At 49.1% G+C, this 19,178-nt stretch overlaps 1 protein-coding gene across 4 annotated transcripts in view; it reads left to right on the forward strand.

Annotated features, from left to right (window-relative positions):
- The window catches only part of PRICKLE2 (prickle planar cell polarity protein 2), a 104,409-nt gene extending 85,648 nt beyond the window's left edge, over positions 1 to 18,761 (forward strand). For all 4 annotated transcript variants that reach the window (XM_065075529.1, XM_005510610.4, XM_021298568.2 and 1 more), the window contains 5 exons: positions 208 to 345; positions 677 to 880; positions 3,017 to 3,203; positions 5,429 to 6,292; positions 16,080 to 18,761. In XM_065075529.1, the coding sequence (XP_064931601.1) occupies positions 208 to 345; positions 677 to 880; positions 3,017 to 3,203; positions 5,429 to 6,292; positions 16,080 to 16,948 (2,262 nt within the window). In that variant the 3' untranslated portion in view covers positions 16,949 to 18,761. The remainder of the gene's footprint in view (positions 1 to 207; positions 346 to 676; positions 881 to 3,016; positions 3,204 to 5,428; positions 6,293 to 16,079) is intronic.
- Positions 18,762 to 19,178: the final 417 nt, after the last annotated feature.

Here is a 19,178-nt window from a genome sequence, read left to right on the forward strand (position 1 = left end):
TCTTCTCCTCTCTACTTCTTGAAATTTTGACCAAGCCCTGGGATGACTGAAGCCCAGACGTTGATGTTTCTCCAGCTTCCCCTAAGCTGAGGACAAGGTCCATTTGTGTAACCCCTGTGCAGGGGTTTGCAGAGCCTGTGGGACTGCAGCTCACAGGCTGGGGAGCCAGAGATACCTCTAACAACCAGAATCGCCTGTGTTTTTTAGGTCCGCTATTGCAATTCCTTGGATGAAGAGGAGAAGAGGGAGCTCAAACTCTTCAGCAATCAAAGGAAGAGAGAAAATTTAGGGAGAGGCAATGTGCGGCCATTCCCTGTAACCATGACGGGAGCCATCTGCGAGCAGGTAGGTAGCAGCTGATGAACTGACACAGGTGGGGCGGCTTTTTAATCACTGAAGTTAAGCAAAGCTCACAGGAGCAGCACCGACCCTTTGCCCCTGCCAGCTACAGGCACTGTGGTCTGTTGGGCACGTGCTGAGAGCATCCCCAAATATTTGATGTGACGCAGTAACTTCAGCTCTTTACCTGGTGCCGGGGGGAAGCTGTTGATATCCTGGCCATAAAACAGGGTTTAAAAGAGATAGCAGAAAGAAGCTGGGAATTAGCACTGTCTTCTGCCCCAGTTGCGAAAGCAGCTGGCTTAGACACCAGCTGAAACACTCACTTTTCTGACAGTGTGGTGGCCAGATCAACGGAGGGGACATGGCCGTCTTCGCCTCGCGAGCAGGGCATGGCGTTTGCTGGCACCCTCCCTGCTTCATCTGCAGCGTCTGCAACGAGTTGCTGGTTGACCTGATCTACTTCTACCAAGATGGAAAGATCTACTGCGGCAGGCACCATGCCGAGTGCCTCAAGCCCCGCTGCGCAGCCTGTGATGAGGTAAGAGCCAGCTCACCCTGGCTCCTGGCTGCTTAAAAGATCCATCCCACTGTGGATGCCCCTCATGGGGATGGCACAAGAGGGTTCTCCTTGCCAATTGGGGGGTCCCTCACTACAGGAAAGACATTGAGGTACTGGAGAGAGTTCAGAGAAGGGCAACAAAGCTAATGGGGGATCTGGAGCACAAGTCTTATGAGGAGCAGCTGAGGGAACTGGGGGGGGGTTCAGCCTGGAGAAAAGGAGCCTAAGGGGAGACCTCTCTCTCTACAACTACCTGACAGGAGGTTGCAGCATGGAAGTATTGGTCTCCTCTCCCAAGTACGAAGTGATAGGACAAGAGGAAATGGCCTCAAGTTGCACCAGGGGAGGTTTAGATTGGATATTAGGAAAAATTTCTTCACAGAAAGGGTTGTTGGGCATTGGAACAGGCTGCCCAGGGCATCCCTGGAGGGGTTTAAAAGATGTGTAGATGAGGTTCTTGGGGACATAGTATACTGCCAGAGTTAGGTTATGGTTGGATGTGATGATTTTGAGGGTCTCTTCCAACCAAAATGATTGTATTATTCTGTTTCCCTTCCATCCACCCTGATAGTTCTGGGTTTGTTGGCACAGGGAGGATCATCTGCATGGAGACATGCATTCAAAATACAGTGGTTTGGCTTTGCCAGGGGTTCATACAAGCTTTTGCTGGGATTTCTATGAGCATCCCAGGGATTTTTAGTTGCAGTCTACCTAGGGCTGATCTCAGAAGGATCCTCACCTACATGCAGGCAGGGTTTTACATGAGCATTTCCAGTAGCAGCTCACCCTCTGTGCTGTGTGATTTCAGCCCAGCTGTGTGTCATGGTCCTCTCTTCTCTGTCTCCCCAAAAGAAGCCTCTGGTGGGGTGAGAGCTGTGTTCCCTACAGTATAGTAGTGTTTGAGTACACACCAAGCTGAAATGGGCTTCAAGAGAGACGATTAATGAGCTATAGGAAGCTGAAGAAATGGAATACAAAAAAAAATACAGAAAACCATACAGAGAAGCCTCTGAGCATTTCTCAAGTGTCAATCTGTGTTTAAAAGGCTGGTGAAGGAAATTGTTCTGGCTTTTAAAGTTATGAAAACCATAGTGTGGAAAACCATATGTACTATAAAATACCACGTCCCATCTATGCAAGCGTGTAATAGTAAAAATCCAAGGCTATATGCACTTCAAATATAAAGAACATTGACATATGTATCTGATTAAATTTGTAACGTTACCAGTAAAAAAACAACTCCTAACCATTCAACTCACCCTATTTCCTTGTGGCTTAGGCTGGGTAATTTTTTTTCCTGTACTTTTTATCCCTGCAAATTCTCATATAATTCTTTCATTCGGCTCCTTCTTTAACACGCATGTCTTCCCCTGAAACATCCAGTGCTAATTGTGAGAAAGAGTAACTTAGGGGTAAGAGGAACTGCAGGGGAAAAGCTTCGGGAGCAGAGCTGGTACGGGAATGGGAAGCAGAGACAGCAAGAAAGCATCTGCTGGAACTATTTCAGATGGCTGTTTCACCAGCTCACTCTTAACAGTGTTCTGTGCCTCAGTTTCCCCACTGGTTTAATGACCGTGGTCATGTTTATAAGCACAGGGGCTGTGGCAGAGGTGATGGTGAGGAGCCAGGTAGCTCCGTCTTCTCTCCCCTCCAGAGAGCTGCCACTTTTTGTGGTTTTGATCATCCTTTGTACTTGGGTCCCTGTTTCAGAGATAGGTAAATGTGTTTTAGTAAGTGGCTGCTCTGTTCTTCAGAAGTCCACCAGATCAATAAGTTGTATATAAGCGTGTTTATTACCCCCATCGACCCCTCCTGCTGATGGATGTGCTTAGGAGCACATTACTGGGAGCTCTGCCTTAACTCTTTGTGCACTAACGCCATCCTGAGGCATTTACATTTTAATGGATTTCCTTAAGAACTGGTGGGTGCCTCTGCCACAAGCCGAACCATGGGAGTTTCCCATGCGGGATGGGTGGGGTTAGCTGTAAAATTTGGAGGTTATATGAGCATAGGACACAGCTGCCGTGCATGGGCAGGAGACACAAAGGTTGGTGCCCACATCCTAGGTCTACCTTCTGACCAGCTCTGCTCCATGTTTGTATTTCCCTCCCGCAGATCATTTTTGCCGATGAATGCACCGAGGCCGAAGGGCGGCACTGGCACATGAAGCACTTCTGCTGCTTTGAATGTGAGACGGTGCTGGGGGGGCAGAGGTACATCATGAAGGATGGCAGACCCTACTGCTGCAGCTGCTTTGAGTCCCTCTACGCCGAGTACTGCGACACCTGCGCCCAGCACATTGGTACGTGCCACTGTCGTGTGGGAGGGGAGTGGGGAAAACCTCTGCTGGGAAGGGTGTTTCTGACAAGTAGAGCTGTTGTTTTGCGTTCTGTGATTTAAGTCTTCGACAAGGACCTGGGGCCACGGACAGGACAGCCTGTGGCTGGGGTCTGCACCAGCCCTGCAGCATCCGAGGAGGCTCATGCCCCTCTCGCATCTCGCCAAGGAGCTAGCACAGTGATTTGTTTGGTTAAACTACTGGTTATCCCTTTTTGTGGTCATAGAGAGGAGGACTATCAGAGAGCAACCTCAGGAGCTGTTGCAGCTAGTGAAAGCTTTCTCTAGCCTAATGTAACACATGCTTTTTTTCCCTTTAAATCTCATTTTCCTGTAAACAGCCTGGCTCTTCGAGTCACAAGTTCTTCCCAACCAGACTTACCAAAGGATCCTTATGCATTAATGAGCTACCACCTAGTTCATTAGGTATCATTATTCTTTTTGTTTGCCTTTTTGAATCAACCTGCAGATAGCTGTTCTCAGGCAGAAAGAAGTAACACATCAGAGTCAGTCTCGGTTTTCCTAGAACAGCGATTTAAAATGTGTTTTATTCTGTGGGCGTCCCCCCAGCACTGGGGGTGGTAAGCTGGGCGTGCTGGGAAGCCGCTTCGCTGCTCTCCCCGAGCCTGTTTGCCACTTGGCTGAGCATTTGCTCGCAGGCGTGCGGGCAGCTCGCTCTTTGTCCGTGGAGGTGAGCTCTTGCATTCAAATAATTCATAGGCTGCAGGGAAAGAAGAAAACAAGCCATTTTGCTCTTGTGCAGTGGCCAGATGGCACAGGGTGGGGGGGAGACTTGGGGCTTCATTGAAGCACTTGCAGGACATGTTCGCTGTGACCTGCAGCCCATCCTTCCCAAAAGCTCAGCTGCGGAGCAATGAAGAAGCAGCTGTTAACGCTTCTCGCGTGCTTCCTTCTCTTGTGCTTCCCCCATCTGCTGTCCTTTCCTCTGACCATCCATCCAGAGCCTGCTGACTGTCAGGTTTTTGGGGCAAAGTGCCTGTTTTGGCATTTATCTGCCCATTTCTAGGAGCAACCGCAGCCATTTTGCTGCAAGGTGCTCACAGTAGTCACTGAGCGTTGTGCTTAAGGGACAGGTAAATCAGAGGTAAACGCAAGCTTAAGACTTGTAAGGCTTGGGTTGGGTAGCTGCGGGTCGAGTAAAGAGGCTGTTTGCTTACTCTGTATGATGGCTTTGGGGTGTTGGAAAAGCAGCTGATAAAATCCCTCCCACTGTCTTGTCTCTTTTGTCCACAAGTGTAGCACTCCCATCTATAAAAACATTTCCTTCATTATAAGGGAAGAAAAAAAAAAGACACACACAATTAGGCTAAAGCAAGTTTAGCCTGGAATGAAATGGACTGTTAATGCACTGTTCATTTGTAAATTATCCAGCAGCATTGACCCCCCTGTGACACGGCCACGGCGGGGGTGCGAGCACGTGCGTGCACACGTGCGATGCAGCACTCACCGTGTCGGCCAGCCTCGCAGTTTCTCAGGTAACTGGGTCTTTTGCCATGAATGGCAGCTTAAACAGGCGAATAAACGTTATAATTGAAACCTTGGGAGCTTTGCTTGCAGCTCTGACGAAGAGCGATGTGCTGCCACAGCTCTGGCCGGTGGCCGTGAGCTGCTCTCAGCATCAATTGCCTCACTTAACCCAAGGGGCAAGCTGGGAAATGTGGCTGGGTGCAAGGCGAGGGGGTGTGCTCAGATCCCTGGGGCTGACTGTTTCCGCTCCCTGTTGGAGAAGAGGCCCCAGTAGCTAAAATAAAGATGGGGCTGTGGTAGCAGTGAGGGGCAGGGTTGCGATCTGCTCCATTACATACTTAACCAAGGCAGCACAAATGCCTCACTATGGTTTGGTTGGAGGCTTTTTTTTTTTTTTTTTTTTTTAATAGGCAGCATATTATTGCTTTGACTTCAAGGACTTTATGGAGAACTTCTTGCATTCCTTTGATTTACGATCGGAAATATTCCCATTTAATACAGAATAGCTTGAGGCTCCATTCTGCTGCTTTTCCCAACATTGAGTAACTCCCAAGCAAAGGCCTGAAGCCTGCAAGGAATTAGAAAAGGGTTTAACTTCATGTGTCAGAGCAACCCTGCTGAAGGACTTTCAAGAGAGAGCCTTGGTGAGGGCGAAATGATGTACGTGGTCTGACTCTGACACTTTGCACCTTCCCTCTCCAGGTATTGACCAGGGCCAGATGACATATGATGGCCAGCACTGGCACGCCACTGAGACCTGCTTCTGCTGCGCCCAGTGCAAGAAATCCCTGCTGGGACGGCCCTTCCTGCCCAAGCAGGGGCAGATCTTCTGCTCCAGGGCCTGCAGTGTCGGCGATGACCCCAATGGCTCCGACTCCTCCGACTCGGCTTTCCAGAGCGCACGAGCCAAGGAGTCCCGCCGCAGTGCCAAGATCGGCAAGAACAAGGGGAAGGGTGAGGAGGGGGCGCGCAGCCCCTGCAACCAGCTGCAGGTCACCTCCAACCGCCTCTCCACTGATGTGGACCCGCTCTCGTTGCAAATGGATTTGCTGAGCCTGGCCAGCCAGACACCAAGCCTCAACAGGGATCACGTGTGGAGGAGCAGGGACGAGCTCTATCACTACGGGAACAAAATGGAGCAAAGTCAGTCCCAAAGCCCTTTGCAGCTTCTCAGTCAGTGCAACATAAGGACCTCCTATAACCCCAGCCAGGTCCCGGGCTCGCAGACAGATTTATGGGCGAAACATTACAGCAACCCGAAGAGGAGCTCCTCACTGGCAATGAAGAGCCACAGTGGCAGCTTCATCCAGGACTGCAGAGAGGACTACTACTCAGGGAGGCTTCGCTCACAGGAGAGCTACAGCGACATGTCCAACCAGAGTTTCCCAGAAACCAGAGGAAGTCTCAAAGTCCCCAAGTACGAGGAAGAAGAGGAAGGCGGGATGCCGACGCCACAGTGCCGCACTCGACACCCTATCAACGCCCTCAAATTCACCGAGGACCTGACACCCACTGAGCAGACACCCCGTGGCTCCATGGAGTCCCTTGCACTCTCCAACGCAACAGGTACATCACATCACCCCTGTCATCCTGCAGCCACACCAAGACCTTCTTCACGTGGGGGGGTCCCTTGTGCTCCTGGTCAGTGCCACAGCAGGACACAGTGCACATTATGGGGGTGACCAGCAGCTTGGGGACCACTGCTCAATGCCACAGGCTTGCCCGCCTGGCCCCGGGGTGCCTGGCAGCCTCCTCACACTCCGCTTGCTTGTTTACCAAATGCAGGGCTTTAAAGATGGCTGGCCTTTCTGTGTAGCTCAAAACAAATGTTTTCAAGCTCTTTTATCCTCCCTTTTGTGAAGAGGGGATCAAAATCAAGGCCAGCTGCTCATGCAGAGGCACATTCCAGTGTTCAGTACTTGAAGGAGTGCTGTCAGCTGCCCTTTTTAAATGCTTTGAAATAGGCACAGTTAACCCCTCTTGCACGTTATGCAGCCCTTAAGCACGAGATTAGTTAAAAGAAATTCCTCCCTCTCTATGCATGGCTCTTTTTCACCTCTTCCCCAGTCCTCTGGTAGAAACTGCAGGGAAAAGCCAGGTGAGATGCTCATCCCATCAGGCTGAGCCTGTTTCTTGTGAGCGCATCCCAGGGTAATAGTTCCCAGCCCTCTCACCCCAAATGTGTTTGGGTTTCATTTTGCGGCTGCGGGGATGGGTGTGCATGCAGACATGTCTGCAACCGGGCGCTGGGGCAGCTCAGCCCCCTGCACACCCCATCCTGCTGCAGCCTGCTGGAGTTGTGCTGGAGCTGCACTCGCCTGGCACAGCTATCGCTTGCTTCCAAGTCTCAGCAGAAAACTTCTTGAAAAAGAAACTAGGGAGCCTGGTTTGCTTGCCGGAGATACTGCCTTGCTTTTTCTTCACCGCTCCCTAGCTTTCTTCCGTTCCAGCCAAGCATTGTTTGGATTTGGGCATGTCCTGTGCCTTTCCCCTGTAAAATGCAGTCTGTCTTTCTTGCTGTCACCAGCAGCGAGCAGTCTGTGAGGTGTCTGGTACCCAGTCCTGAGGGTGTCCTGTGGGATGCTGGCACCAGTGGTGGGGATACACTGGTGAGCATCACTGGGCCCCACAGAGCTGAGCACCAGGAACCCGAGCTCTGTGCTCTGCCCTGCCTGGACGGACAGGTTTGCTCTGCTACGCCTGTGCCTCCTCACCCTGTGACTGGGTTTCAGTGTGTTTGTTTAGGGAAGTTGCCAGCCCCGTGCCAAGAGGTGAAATGATCTCTGTGTTCAGCCAGGATCTCCCTAACTAGCGAGTGGTAGAGCAGGGGAAGAGGAGAAGCCAACAAGCTCAAGAGGGTTTTGCTCGAACAGCCTCAGATATACAGGGAGGGAAAATAGATGTGAAACGGTGGGGGAATTGGGAATTGCTCTCCAAAACAAGGTTTTCCCAAGCAGAGCCTCATGTTTCCAAAGCTGCTTGTGTTCCTAAAAACTCGTATTGTGTAATGCTCATCAGTACAAAGAGTCTTGAGCAACACTGAGGTCGGATGAGCAATCCCTGAGTATTGAAGGGGTTGTTGCATGCTTTGGAGCTGAAGTGTAACAATTTATTCGGGATACAGGTCAAGAGACAAGAAACATGGCAAGGCCTTCATATTAGAGTGAAAATAGTCTGTCTTTTATTTGAGAAATGCCTTTTTAAAATGCTGTGAGGGAGATTTTCCAAAGGCATCCATTCTCCATACGTAGCCAAATTATGAATTTCCTTATGGGAAGTACCTGCCTTCACAACCTGCTTCTTTCCTGCTTTCTGGAGCAGATGCTCAGCATGATGGACCTTGCAACAAATTTAAGCAGTTCTTTTGCAGAATGAGGTGATAACATTTTTATTAACGTGTAAGAGCTAATAATTTTCCTTACTTTGGGACAATAAGCAGCTCCACCGGGGCCATGTGTGCAATTACAGAGGACACAATTATCATCCCATTTAATTGGCAGCGTTTTGGGGACAGGGAGATTCGGTGAACTAGCTGAGGTCTGCAGGAGACTGGGTTTTTGGACGAGGGGTGTCAGGGCACAGTGCCCCACTGCCCGGCTTTTCCCATTCCCACACTCCCCACTACAGCTGATCCTGCCGCCCAGCAAACACCCCCACAAAGCTCCCCCCAGCACAGCCCAGGGGTTCAGCTCACCCCATGCCCTCCACCCTACACACCCCAGCTCTGCTTTGCAAGGAAATCCTGGGCATCCACATACGAGGTCCCTTTGAGCTACTGATGCTGCAGAGTTGCTCCACCTTATAAAGTGAAATAATTAACACCGCATCCCTATAACATTTTATGGCATCACTGAAAACTGGGATTTTTTTGTTTGGTTTTTTGTTTGTTTTTTTTTTTTAATAGGGAGCTGAAGGGCGAACAGTCCCTGACCTGCAGAGCACATGTTAAAAGCTGGTCCCTCTCTGGCAGCAGATTTTGCTGTGATGTTTCTATTATGACTTAACTACTAATTAGCCAGAGACGTCAGTAGAGGCAGATAACTCATGGGGTGTTCAGCAGTAGTCTGTGTCCTCTGGCCAGCAGGCAGCCTCCTGTGAACAGATGTTGTCCCTGTAACATTTGTAATGCATTCGGTGCCAGATGGGGGGGTCACCCACTGGGTTGGTCAAGATCTATGTGACCCCAAGTCTCCTGCAAGACCCCAGGTTTTCTCTTTACCACCTAGGCTCTACTGAATCACTTCAAAGGCAGTTCCTATTGGGGTGGTTAAGAGGTGTGACAAGTGACACTGTGTTAATCTTTGGTGCTCATCCTTAAAGTGCTGAACTGTGCTCCTTTGTGACACTATGGGCAAAATTACTGGAGTGGAAGATGGAGGTGTGACCCTCCTTGTGCTTTGTTTGGGGGTTTGAATGGGATGGGAGTGTCTTTGCCATCCTCTGGTTTGTGCTTGTGTAATTGCTACAAGTGCTGATGTGATTTAACCACATCCACTGGTAAAGGGCAGTTTCCTGCTGGTAGAGGGCATCTCTCCTTTCCTCCCATGTTTCTCTTTGAAAATCCCTTCTCTGCCATCAACCAAGGGCTGTGACAGAATCCAATATGCTGTGTCATCTTCTTGAAGGTTGGTTCTTGCTTCTGCCCAACGTGGCCATTAACTGGAGAAGCAAAGAGCAAAAAATATTTCCTAGTGCGTTTTCCAAGAGAGAGCTAATTTTTCTCTGGGTTTTATATTATCTATTTTATTTCCTTTGGCCGCTTTTACCTTTTTTTTTTTTTAATGGCACTAGCAACAATACCAAACAATGGATGCTATAGCAGTGTTTACCCTATGACTCCCTTCATTAAGCAATTAAGATGATGCTAAGATGGAGTTTGTCCAGGAAGCTTTTCTCATGAGGAGAAGCCTGATCCTAGCAAAGGTTAATCACTTTCCAGAAGATACTCAGTCCATCACAGCACTGCTCCCAGTACTTCTGCTCTGCTTTGCTCTTCTTGTGCTTGTGTCACCCTTTAAAAAAGGTTTTGCAGGCGCTGCGTGTACCTAGCGGCTGAATGAGAAATCAGGAGCTTAAGAAAGTACCTGCGGGTAAATGTACCTCTGAGACCAGTCTCTTTGTGTGCAATTTGCAGAGAGCAGGTGTGCTTTGGAGGCAGAAGTCACGTTAAACAGTGACACTGTCATATGCAAAAGGAGAAATAGATTTTAAGTATTCTTGAGGAAAAAATACTACTTTTCCAGGAAAAAAAGATGTTAAACCGGTGCCACTACAGGGTGGAATATGATTTCACATGAATGGTGCGCATTTCTGCTATCATCTGTGTTATGAGATGCCCAAAGGCCCAAATAGTTTGTTTTTCCAGGAGTAAACAACTTCCCAGAAACCAGAGAGAGAAAATTTATGAATATACAGATGGGTCAGCACTGATCTCTGCACATCTGTGTTGCTGAGTGACCTGATGGCATCATCTCTCTCTAGTCCCCTCTCCTTCCTCCGCCTGAGGAGGGTCTCATAGATAGGGTGGGGAATTAAAAACCCTGTTTTTCAGGGCTGGGGTATATTTTCCAAGAAGAATTCAATGGCACAGCCTCTGCTGCATCAAGGGCTTGGGAGCAGCTCCTGAACACCCTTGGGATGGCAGTGAGGAGCTTGGGGTTGTTGGCCATTGCGCCTTGTCCAGAGAGGATGTAGGAGCTGGTGGTGCTGATGAGGGGGATTATGGGGGTTAAACTAGGTTAAAATCCAACCCCTTTCCCAGGCAGCACCTGAGTAGGAACCTCTTTCAATGAGCTGGATAGGGGGACTGATCGGGTTGGAAATCCACCCCGGCACCCTTGGGATGGCTCATAGCGGCATGCCGTGGGAGGCTGGGAGCATCGAGACCCGCTTGCTGATTGCTCTGCTTTCCCCCGAATTGTTTGCTTTCCACAATTTCCAGTTACATAAGGGTTCTGCTTTATTTCTGCATGCCCCGAGGTCGCACAGAAGTGAGACGAGGCTGAGCTATAAACAAAGCCCTGAACAGGCTGTTTCTCCTTAAGTTCTTTTTAAGTTCTTTAGTTGAACTTGAAATAAAGCTGGTTTCAGGGGTAGTGAGGATATGCCCGCCTGATGCTATGGGAGAGAGAAGGCTCTGGCATGGGGGGCTGGATATAAGAGATGCCGCACCATCCCCTTCTGTGCCTCTCTAGCTGCATTTGGAGCAGGCAGACACTTACATGGGGCTCAGGTGGTGCAAACTGCAATGCACAGGTATATGCATACACTGATAATTGTAAAGGCAAAAAGCAAGCATCAGCATAGCCCTGTTTGTTTGCAATATCCAAAGTCAAGGTGTTTTGCATTACCCCACCATGGTGAAGCAGATGATGCTATCTCTGCAGTGGGATGCGGACCGTGGCAGGGCATCACTCCATGTTAGCCCAGCTTCGCGGGGAGTTTGATTTAATAGGGGCTGGGAGCTGCTTCCTCTCACGAGGGGCTTCATTCCCAGCCTCGCAGCCAGCGTACATGCTCTCTGTGGCCCCTCTGCTGTCATTTGCCAAGTGATTTAATAATTCATAATTAATGCAACTTGCCGCCCCGGTTTAGCAAAGTACGCGGTGAGATTTAAGCGCCTCTGAGTGCTTTGTTGTGGCAAGGTTGTAGAGGTGATGCTCACGAGGAATATCTTTGTGCTGTCGTTTTGCTTGTTCAGTTGTTATTTCCCTTGGCAATATTTTATGGGATGAACATGGTTCTTAAAATGGGCGGAGAAGGACTTCAGAGCACATCGTACAGCATGTTCTTAGCAAACCTTAATGTTAACCAGGAACCTGTTTTGTGTTCTCGACGCTGTACCCAGCTTGAGTTTTATATTGAACGCCCGCAGACAAGCTACAGCTTTCACTTGTGTTCATCCGAAAGGCGTGCGTTTCCATGGCTCCAGGGTGAAATATTGAGCCTGGCAGCCCCACGCAGTGGAGAACGGCAGCAAAATAACCTGCTGTGTCCACGTGCACTGGGGTGCTGGCTCCAATCTGGTGGGATGGCCATCGATTGACGCACCGCGCTGGCAGCAGCAACATGTGCCATCTCTTCTCTTCCAGTGCATGAGCCTGTACCTCTGGGGCAGACAAGGATGGATGTGCTCAGTGTCTCAGAGCGTTGTTTTGCAGAAGGAGAGTCTCATAGGGTCAGCATGTCATCCCTGGGTTTGCACCCTCAGGAAGGGCTTGGTGATGTGGTAACAACCATCTCACACCATGGGCTGGAGCAGGGCTCCCGCTCTCCTGCATGGTCTCAGGAAACAGATTCTCAGGTTTCCTTGTTAGAAAAAAATCACCGCTGCATGGTGGGGTCTCCCCTTGTGCGCTCTTTTTTCCGGGTTAGGGCTTTATCAGGTTATTAGCCGTGTTCCCAGATGAAACACTTCATTAAGAGGGAGCTGCAGCTGTTGTAAATAAATACTGGTAATTTAAGAAGATTGGGCCTCAATGCACTGGTGTAGCTCTGAAGTAGCAAATGATGGCAAGAGAGGAGGGTCGGTGCCACCTTCGTCCCATCCAGGGCAGTGTGGGACCGGGTGTGGGGCAGCCCCTGAGCTGCCCTGGCCACCTGCTGCAGTGACAGCACAGGAAGAGTTTCTTCAAGCTGAAGTTTTCCTTGCAGGCGTTCAGCAGACCTGGAGAATAATGTATTTCCCTCCTTTTTGCAAGCATTTTTTTCCATGTTTGAAGGCTGTTATTATATTCTCTTCAGCTTCTCTAGACTAAACAACACCTGCTCTTTCAAACTTTATTCCTAGGTTGTGTTTTCTAGATTATATTTTTTAGACAAATGGTTATTGCTGTCCTCTGAACTTGCTGTGGTCAAGCTGGAGCATTCCTGGCTTGCTCCTACTACACCTTGCTGAGGCTTTCTGGCCCTGCAGAGAGGAGCAGGATCATTTTGCGAGCTTTGAAAGACTGATCTGGGCCTAACCCCTGCTCCCAGTACTTTACAAATTGCGTTGGTGTAAGTGTAAATTTAAGCCTGGAGACACCTTTGTGTTTCACATAGGTTAGAGGTTGCATCCTCAATCTGTTACCTGCTCTTGGCATTGTAAGAACCATGTGGAGCTCTCAGTATCTTCAGGGATGCTGTAAAAGCACAGATTTGCTCCTCAGTGACGAGATAAAGTTTACTTGGCCCCTGGCCATGCTGCTTGCTGGGTCACTTGCTAGTGTGGATCCCAAAAAAAGGCTTATGCACATGCAGCTTCCCAAATCTGCTTTGAAAGATGCATTTGGCCCCTCAACAGGGAGCATTTCCCACTCTGTTGTATGGAGCTGATTTGTCTTGGGGTGGTTTTGCCGTGTGCTCCGTCACACCTTGAGCTGCATGTGCTGGTGGTGGTGATGTATGTACTAGATGCCAGATTCCTCTTAGAATCCACATTTTCCCAGCGATTCAAGATCTTAAAATGTGTGTGCTTAATTATAATCAGGCTGGCTGAATTAACAGCCAGAAATGTCCCCCGGACCTAATAATCACTGATTAAACCTTGCACTCCGAGCATGAGCCGTACATGTATCACAGGCTCCTTGTCTGAAATTGCTTCCTCCTGTGATGACCGACATTTTTTGAAGAGGAAAAGAAAACACACTCATGGCATCTGCTGGAGCTGTGGGCAAGGGGCTGGAGACCCCCATCCTGCATGAGCTAACCCTGTTGAGTGCTGGCTCTGCCTTTCCCAGAGCCCCCCACTTACCACAACTTGCTTTATTCCCAGTAAAAAGAAATGCAGGTTTCACTGCAGTTCATCCCGCTTGGTCACCGCAGCTGCGCACAATGCTGATGATGTGGAGGATGCAGAAATGTCTTGCTTAATTTGAAAATACTTCCTGTCTTGCAAACCTCTCCCCTGATGCTCATTTTAATTCTTGCTGGATGCAGGACCAGAGGAGAGAGATGGCTGTGGCAGAGGGAGCTGAGGCCCATGGGTGCCATCCGATGCGGCTGGCTGCGTTCTGGGGGCAAAGCAGTGGCTCACCCCTTGCCCCTGCGAGGTGGGACGAGGTCAGCCCCTTTCAAACGATGCTGCCAAAATCAATCTGCTGACACCACAAAAGCATCCCGCGGCCTTGGGAGCTGTGTTCCTGCACAGCTCTGCCGTTGCATGTTCTTATTGCGGAGTCACGCTGGTTCTCTTAACGAAGGGTTGCATAAATGTCACTGAGGGCTCATTTTCTTTGGCGTCAGCTATTGTCTGACAGATCTGATTAAGGCCACATTTGACTGCCAGTGGCTGTGATTCACGTTCAGATCAGCTCCATCGGCAGTCCTGCTGTTAGTCTGGCTTTTTGGGAGGTCTTTGCACGTGTCACCGAGTTGCTTTTCCCTCCCTGGGGGGCTGCTGGGCTCCTCTGCAGTGACACAGGAGGGACATGGGAAGCAGTGCCTGATGTGACAAACGGTGTCACTGGGATCAAAGGCAGAAGATTGTGGCTCCAGTGGGGAGGTGGTGTGTGCTGGGAATCACTCACTCCTGTCATGGGAGCGGGGAGCCCAGGCAGGCAGATCCTCAGAGGGGACAGGGAACCCGTGTGGGGCTGTTTCCAAAGAGCAGTCGGCATGGTTGGGTTAGCTTGATTGAGATCACCGTGCCTTGGGGAAAAAAAAGACATGAAGCCAGCTTGAAAAATGTGTCCTTTTTGAAACCGAAGGTGGCTTTTCCTCTTATTTTAACTGAGCCTCTCCCTTCTCCTGCAACATTCAGGGATTGCCTTTGCTTTACCTTCCTCTGCAAATATAAACTCCAGAAGCATCCCCGAAAAAGAAAAGCAAGTGAGGAGAGATAAATGGCTGTGACAGCTGGGACTTGGGGAGCAAAGCCAAATCATGTGAGACCCAGCAGCAGCTTGTGCTCAAGTGCTAAAGCTCTCCCCAGTGCCACTGAGGGGAGGATTTGGAAAACCTTGCCCTTCTTTGTAGGATCTGCTGATATTTTTACGGCTGAGTCCAAAGAAACCCCGAAGCGTCTCGTGAGCAGGGTTAGTGACAGCAGCCCTTGTTCAGGTCTGGCAAGCAGTGGCTGATGTCAAAGGAGCTCAGCTCTCAATGAATGTAAGCAGCTTTCGTTAAGGGGAAAAGAAGTTTATTCTTGAATTGTGGGTTGGGTTGTTGTTTTTTTAAATTAATTTACAAAGTCATAAATTCTGGTTGATTGCATAAGAGCTGTGCGTCATGTTGAAATCTTGCTGATGGTGCACAGCTCCCCGCATTTGGTCTGCACGGGGAGGTTCTCAGAGAGGGATGGGGAGAAGAGCGCCAAAGCAAACACTCTGCATTTGATTTGGGATGAAATGGATTTCCTTTGAAATAACTTGTGAAACATTGTCCTGAGCTTGCAATGGAAGTGCTGACTGCTGCCAGTTGTCGAAGCTACATGGAGATCCTCAGAAAATAGTTGGAAACACCCAGAAAACAGGCCAAGGACTAGGGCAATGTGGGGTGCGTTGAGTTTCTCATTGATGAGCAGGTGCTGAGCAGACACCCCACTTCTCTGCTCTTGGGTGAAGGGGAAGGAAAGCACCGTACAGGAGCTCAGAGTTGGCTGGCTCATAGGAGAGACCCAGCGGGGCATCTTCTCAAGCTTGGAAGCCCATCAAGCTGGGGCTGATGTTCCTGGCTACTGGCCACGTGCAGCTCTCTTGATATTTGCAGGGATAGCCTGACCCACCCGCTGTCCTGCTCAATACGGGGAGCTCCAGCAGACCCTCTGGGACTTGGGTGTTTCCACGCCTCCTGGGAAACCCAACTGCGTGCACATGCCCAAGGCTGCTTCTTTGGTCCCTCCGCAGGTGTCATTCAGGGGGACCTGTGTGGTGCAGCATGGTGACAAGCCTGAATTAGTCAGTGGCTCTATTTTCTGCTGCCCCTGACATTGTTCAGTCCTTCAAAACTTGTCATCATTGCACAAGGTGTGGGTGCCGGATCATGGCACCCTAGTTATCTCAGTGTGCAGGAGGCCTCAGGTTACCTCTGACGCATAATTTCTCACTGGCATCACTAGTTATTCCTATCAAGTCACAGACAGTGTAGACATATGGGGAAGGAAGTCGTGAAAAGCAGCTTGGAGTCCAACTCAAAACACCTTAAATTGGTGTGATTTCCCCAAAGTAGGAACTGCCTGCTCTTTAAAAAAAAAAAATATGATTAAAAAAATCACCATCTTGAAGGGCTCTTCAGGACAGCATCTAAACCACTGAGTTATTTTTTAAAGCATAAGTTTTGTGCCAAACCCAGCCTTCTCCCTGCATCTCTGCTGATAGAAGATTCTCCTTCTTACCTCTCTTTTGTTTTCTTCTTTTCCCCTTTCCCTGCAAAGGCCTCTCTGCAGATGGTGGAGCCAAACGCCAGGAGCATCTCTCCAGGTTCTCAATGCCTGATCTGAGCAAAGACTCGGGCATGAACGTCTCGGAGAAGATGAGCAACATGGGCACCCTGAACTCCTCTGTGCAGTTCCGAAGTGCCGAGTCAGTGCGCAGCCTGCTGTCGGTGCAGCAGTACCAGGACATGGAGCCCAACCTGCACAACCTCGCCAGCCCCCTTGGCTACCGAGAGCGGCCGTTGCACGGGCGGATGCACCAGAGTTTCGACTACGGTAGTGGGGTGCCGGGGGGCAAACTGGGGGTGCAGGAGGTCTCCAGACATGCCCCCATGAGCGAGCGCACGCGTCGGCGAACTAACCTGCGGGATGATGACCGGCATTACCGCCCGCACCGGCCCCGGCGGTCTCGGCGTTCCCGGTCGGATAACGCCCTGCACCTGGCCAGCGAGCAGGGCTACCGGCTGAAGGAGAGACCCTCACTGCGAGCTCGGGAAGACTACGACCAGTTCATGCACCAGAGGAGCTGCAGAGAGACGGTGGAGCAGGGTCCCCGCAGGGACGTCTATGGCCACTGTCCCCGGACAGTGTCGGATCTCGCCTTGCAGAACCACTTGGGTGAGAGGTGGGGGCCGTACTTTGCCGAATACGACTGGTGCTCGACCTGCTCATCCTCTTCGGAGTCTGACAATGAGGGCTATTTTCTTGGGGAGCCGATTCCCCAACCCGCCCGGCTCCGGTACGTGACCAGCGAGGAGCTCCTGCACAAGTACGGCTCGTACAGCATGCCCAAGTCTTCCACACTGGGGGGCAGGGGACAGTTGCACAGCCGGAAAAGACAGAAGAGCAAAAACTGTATCATATCCTAATGGCATCCTTGTTAGGCACCTTGGGAGAATGTAAATTAACTCACAAACTTGCACTGTTTTAGATCATGTAAGCGCTTTTATTGTAACAAAAAGAAACGACCTGAAGAATAGGGATTTCTAAGAAGGTTGTAGACTGGCTTCTATAAATAGTCATAATCCTGGGCACGGTGAATATATTTTGCACATCTTACTTTGGAGAAAAATAATACAAAAAATCTTCACTTTAGCCTGTAATATTTACCCAGTAGTTTTTCCTCTTTCTTCCAAATACTGCCAGCCTTTTGAGTTCTGGTTGTCTATATGTTTTGGTTACCACTGTCAACTCTCAGCATCAGTTTGCCAGTAGCTTTTGCTTTCCACCACATTTTTGTTTTCCATTAGCCATGTTGGTAGGTAATTTGTCTCTTTTGGACAGTGTGGGAGCCTAAGTTATTTCCGTGATTGTTGTAAATGCAATGTAAATGAGAGTTTGGAGAAAATATTTTTGTATTTTGTTATATCAGAGGAATTTCTATATCTTAGGAGTCACTGGGAAAATGCATGCACGTTCAGAATTGTTTTCAACCAGAGCTAACCAAACAGTACTTTGGACCACCCCCCCTTTCCAATTCATCATCACATTTCTTAAGTATATCAGTGAGAGTTTGAATTGTCATTTGTTTTGAGGGTTATGGGGTTTTTTTTAACCCTTTTTTTGGTTTGTTTCATTCCTGGTAAATAAAGAGACCATTTTCCGATCCATTAAATCTTGAAGAGGCCTCAGTGGCATTTTGAAGTCTGCTCACACCTGTGATTTTCAGGTACGCTCCATCTGTCAGATATAGGAATCCTGACAGCTGCAAAATGGACTTTTTATTGTTATTATTATTATTATTATTATTATTAATTATTATAATATAGGAAAGAACAGAACTACCAAATGCCTGCAACGTTGTAAATGACCAAAGCTGGAGAAGGAATTTTACACCTCTGTAGAGAACATTGAAGTTACTAAACGTTGAATTATTATTTGGAGTAAATAAAAGTGTAAATGGTGCAATTGTGTGATGTCAGCATGACATTGTTTTGAATATAGATTTGTCTTATGGTGCTCTAGTCCCCTGGGTTATGTTAACTGCTGTTCATTACCAAGTGGAAGTCTCAATATTGCCTAACACGTAGGAGAACGACTGCAAACTGCTCCCTGTGGGCCTGATCCTGCCCTGGAGAGATGTCCTCACTCCAGAGTGGTCTGTAAATGGGCCCAGCTGTGTTGTGTTATGGTGGATGTAAGTTTTTTTCTCTGTATGCTTTAAGCCTCTGAGGTATGGCCGGAGGATTGCGAGCCAATGCCGCCTTCTCCTGGTGCTTCCCAGGAAGGAGCAGGTTTGCAAAAGGGGCACTTGGCACCCAAAGGTGCGGGTTAGCGCCTAGGGGTTTTAAGATAAAGCTGGGGTTTGAGCTCCAGGAGGGCTGAGAGGCTGAACCAGCTGCATTGCCCTCACCCCACGTGCTGCCAGCACCTCGGGGTGCCCCTGCCCTGCACCCTGGGAGGAGGGTCCAGCTGCAGTTCCAGCACCCCTGAGCGCACATGGGACATCCCGTCACCTCCTCAAAGCAGCAGATGCAGAAAAGTCTTGCAGAAGGATGTCTCCACACCACAGACTATTGCTAGGAATTTTATTTTGTTGTTTGTAAAAGACAATGTGATAATTATTATTCCTTTAAAAAGAAAAACAAAACAACGACAAAAAACGGAATGACACTTAAGTATATTTAAAAAAAAAAAAAATGTTTTTTCCAGTTGGAATAAATGGAAGTATTCATCCAAAGGGCAGAGTCTCGTGTGTATGTTTTTGCACTTAAGGACTTTGGTTAACTGTGAGCAGAAAACTCTATTTTTGCTTTAGCTGGTCTTTGCAATGAAAGTACAAGAACCAGCTCAGCCCTGTCCCTGATGTGGTTTTGGTGGGCAGGGAAAGTTGATGGAGGAGCATCTCCTGCACACTATGCACATTCCCTGGGGTTGGTGACCCCCCCACCCATATTTTGGTGTTAGAAAAGCCAAGTCGTCACTTGGTGTAAGTCAGCGCAACTCAGCCAAAATCCCTGGGAGGGCCTCTGGCTAATGCTGGGGGAGACTTCAACCTGTAATTTTTAAATAACAGCCTTTTTCTTAGATCACAGATCTTTCCATGTTATCCAAAACAGACCTGGTAAGTAGGGTAGGGGTATTGCTTTCAGCAATAAG

This window comes from Columba livia, chromosome 10 (assembly GCF_036013475.1).
Source record: "Columba livia isolate bColLiv1 breed racing homer chromosome 10, bColLiv1.pat.W.v2, whole genome shotgun sequence".
Taxonomy (NCBI): domain Eukaryota; kingdom Metazoa; phylum Chordata; class Aves; order Columbiformes; family Columbidae; genus Columba; species Columba livia.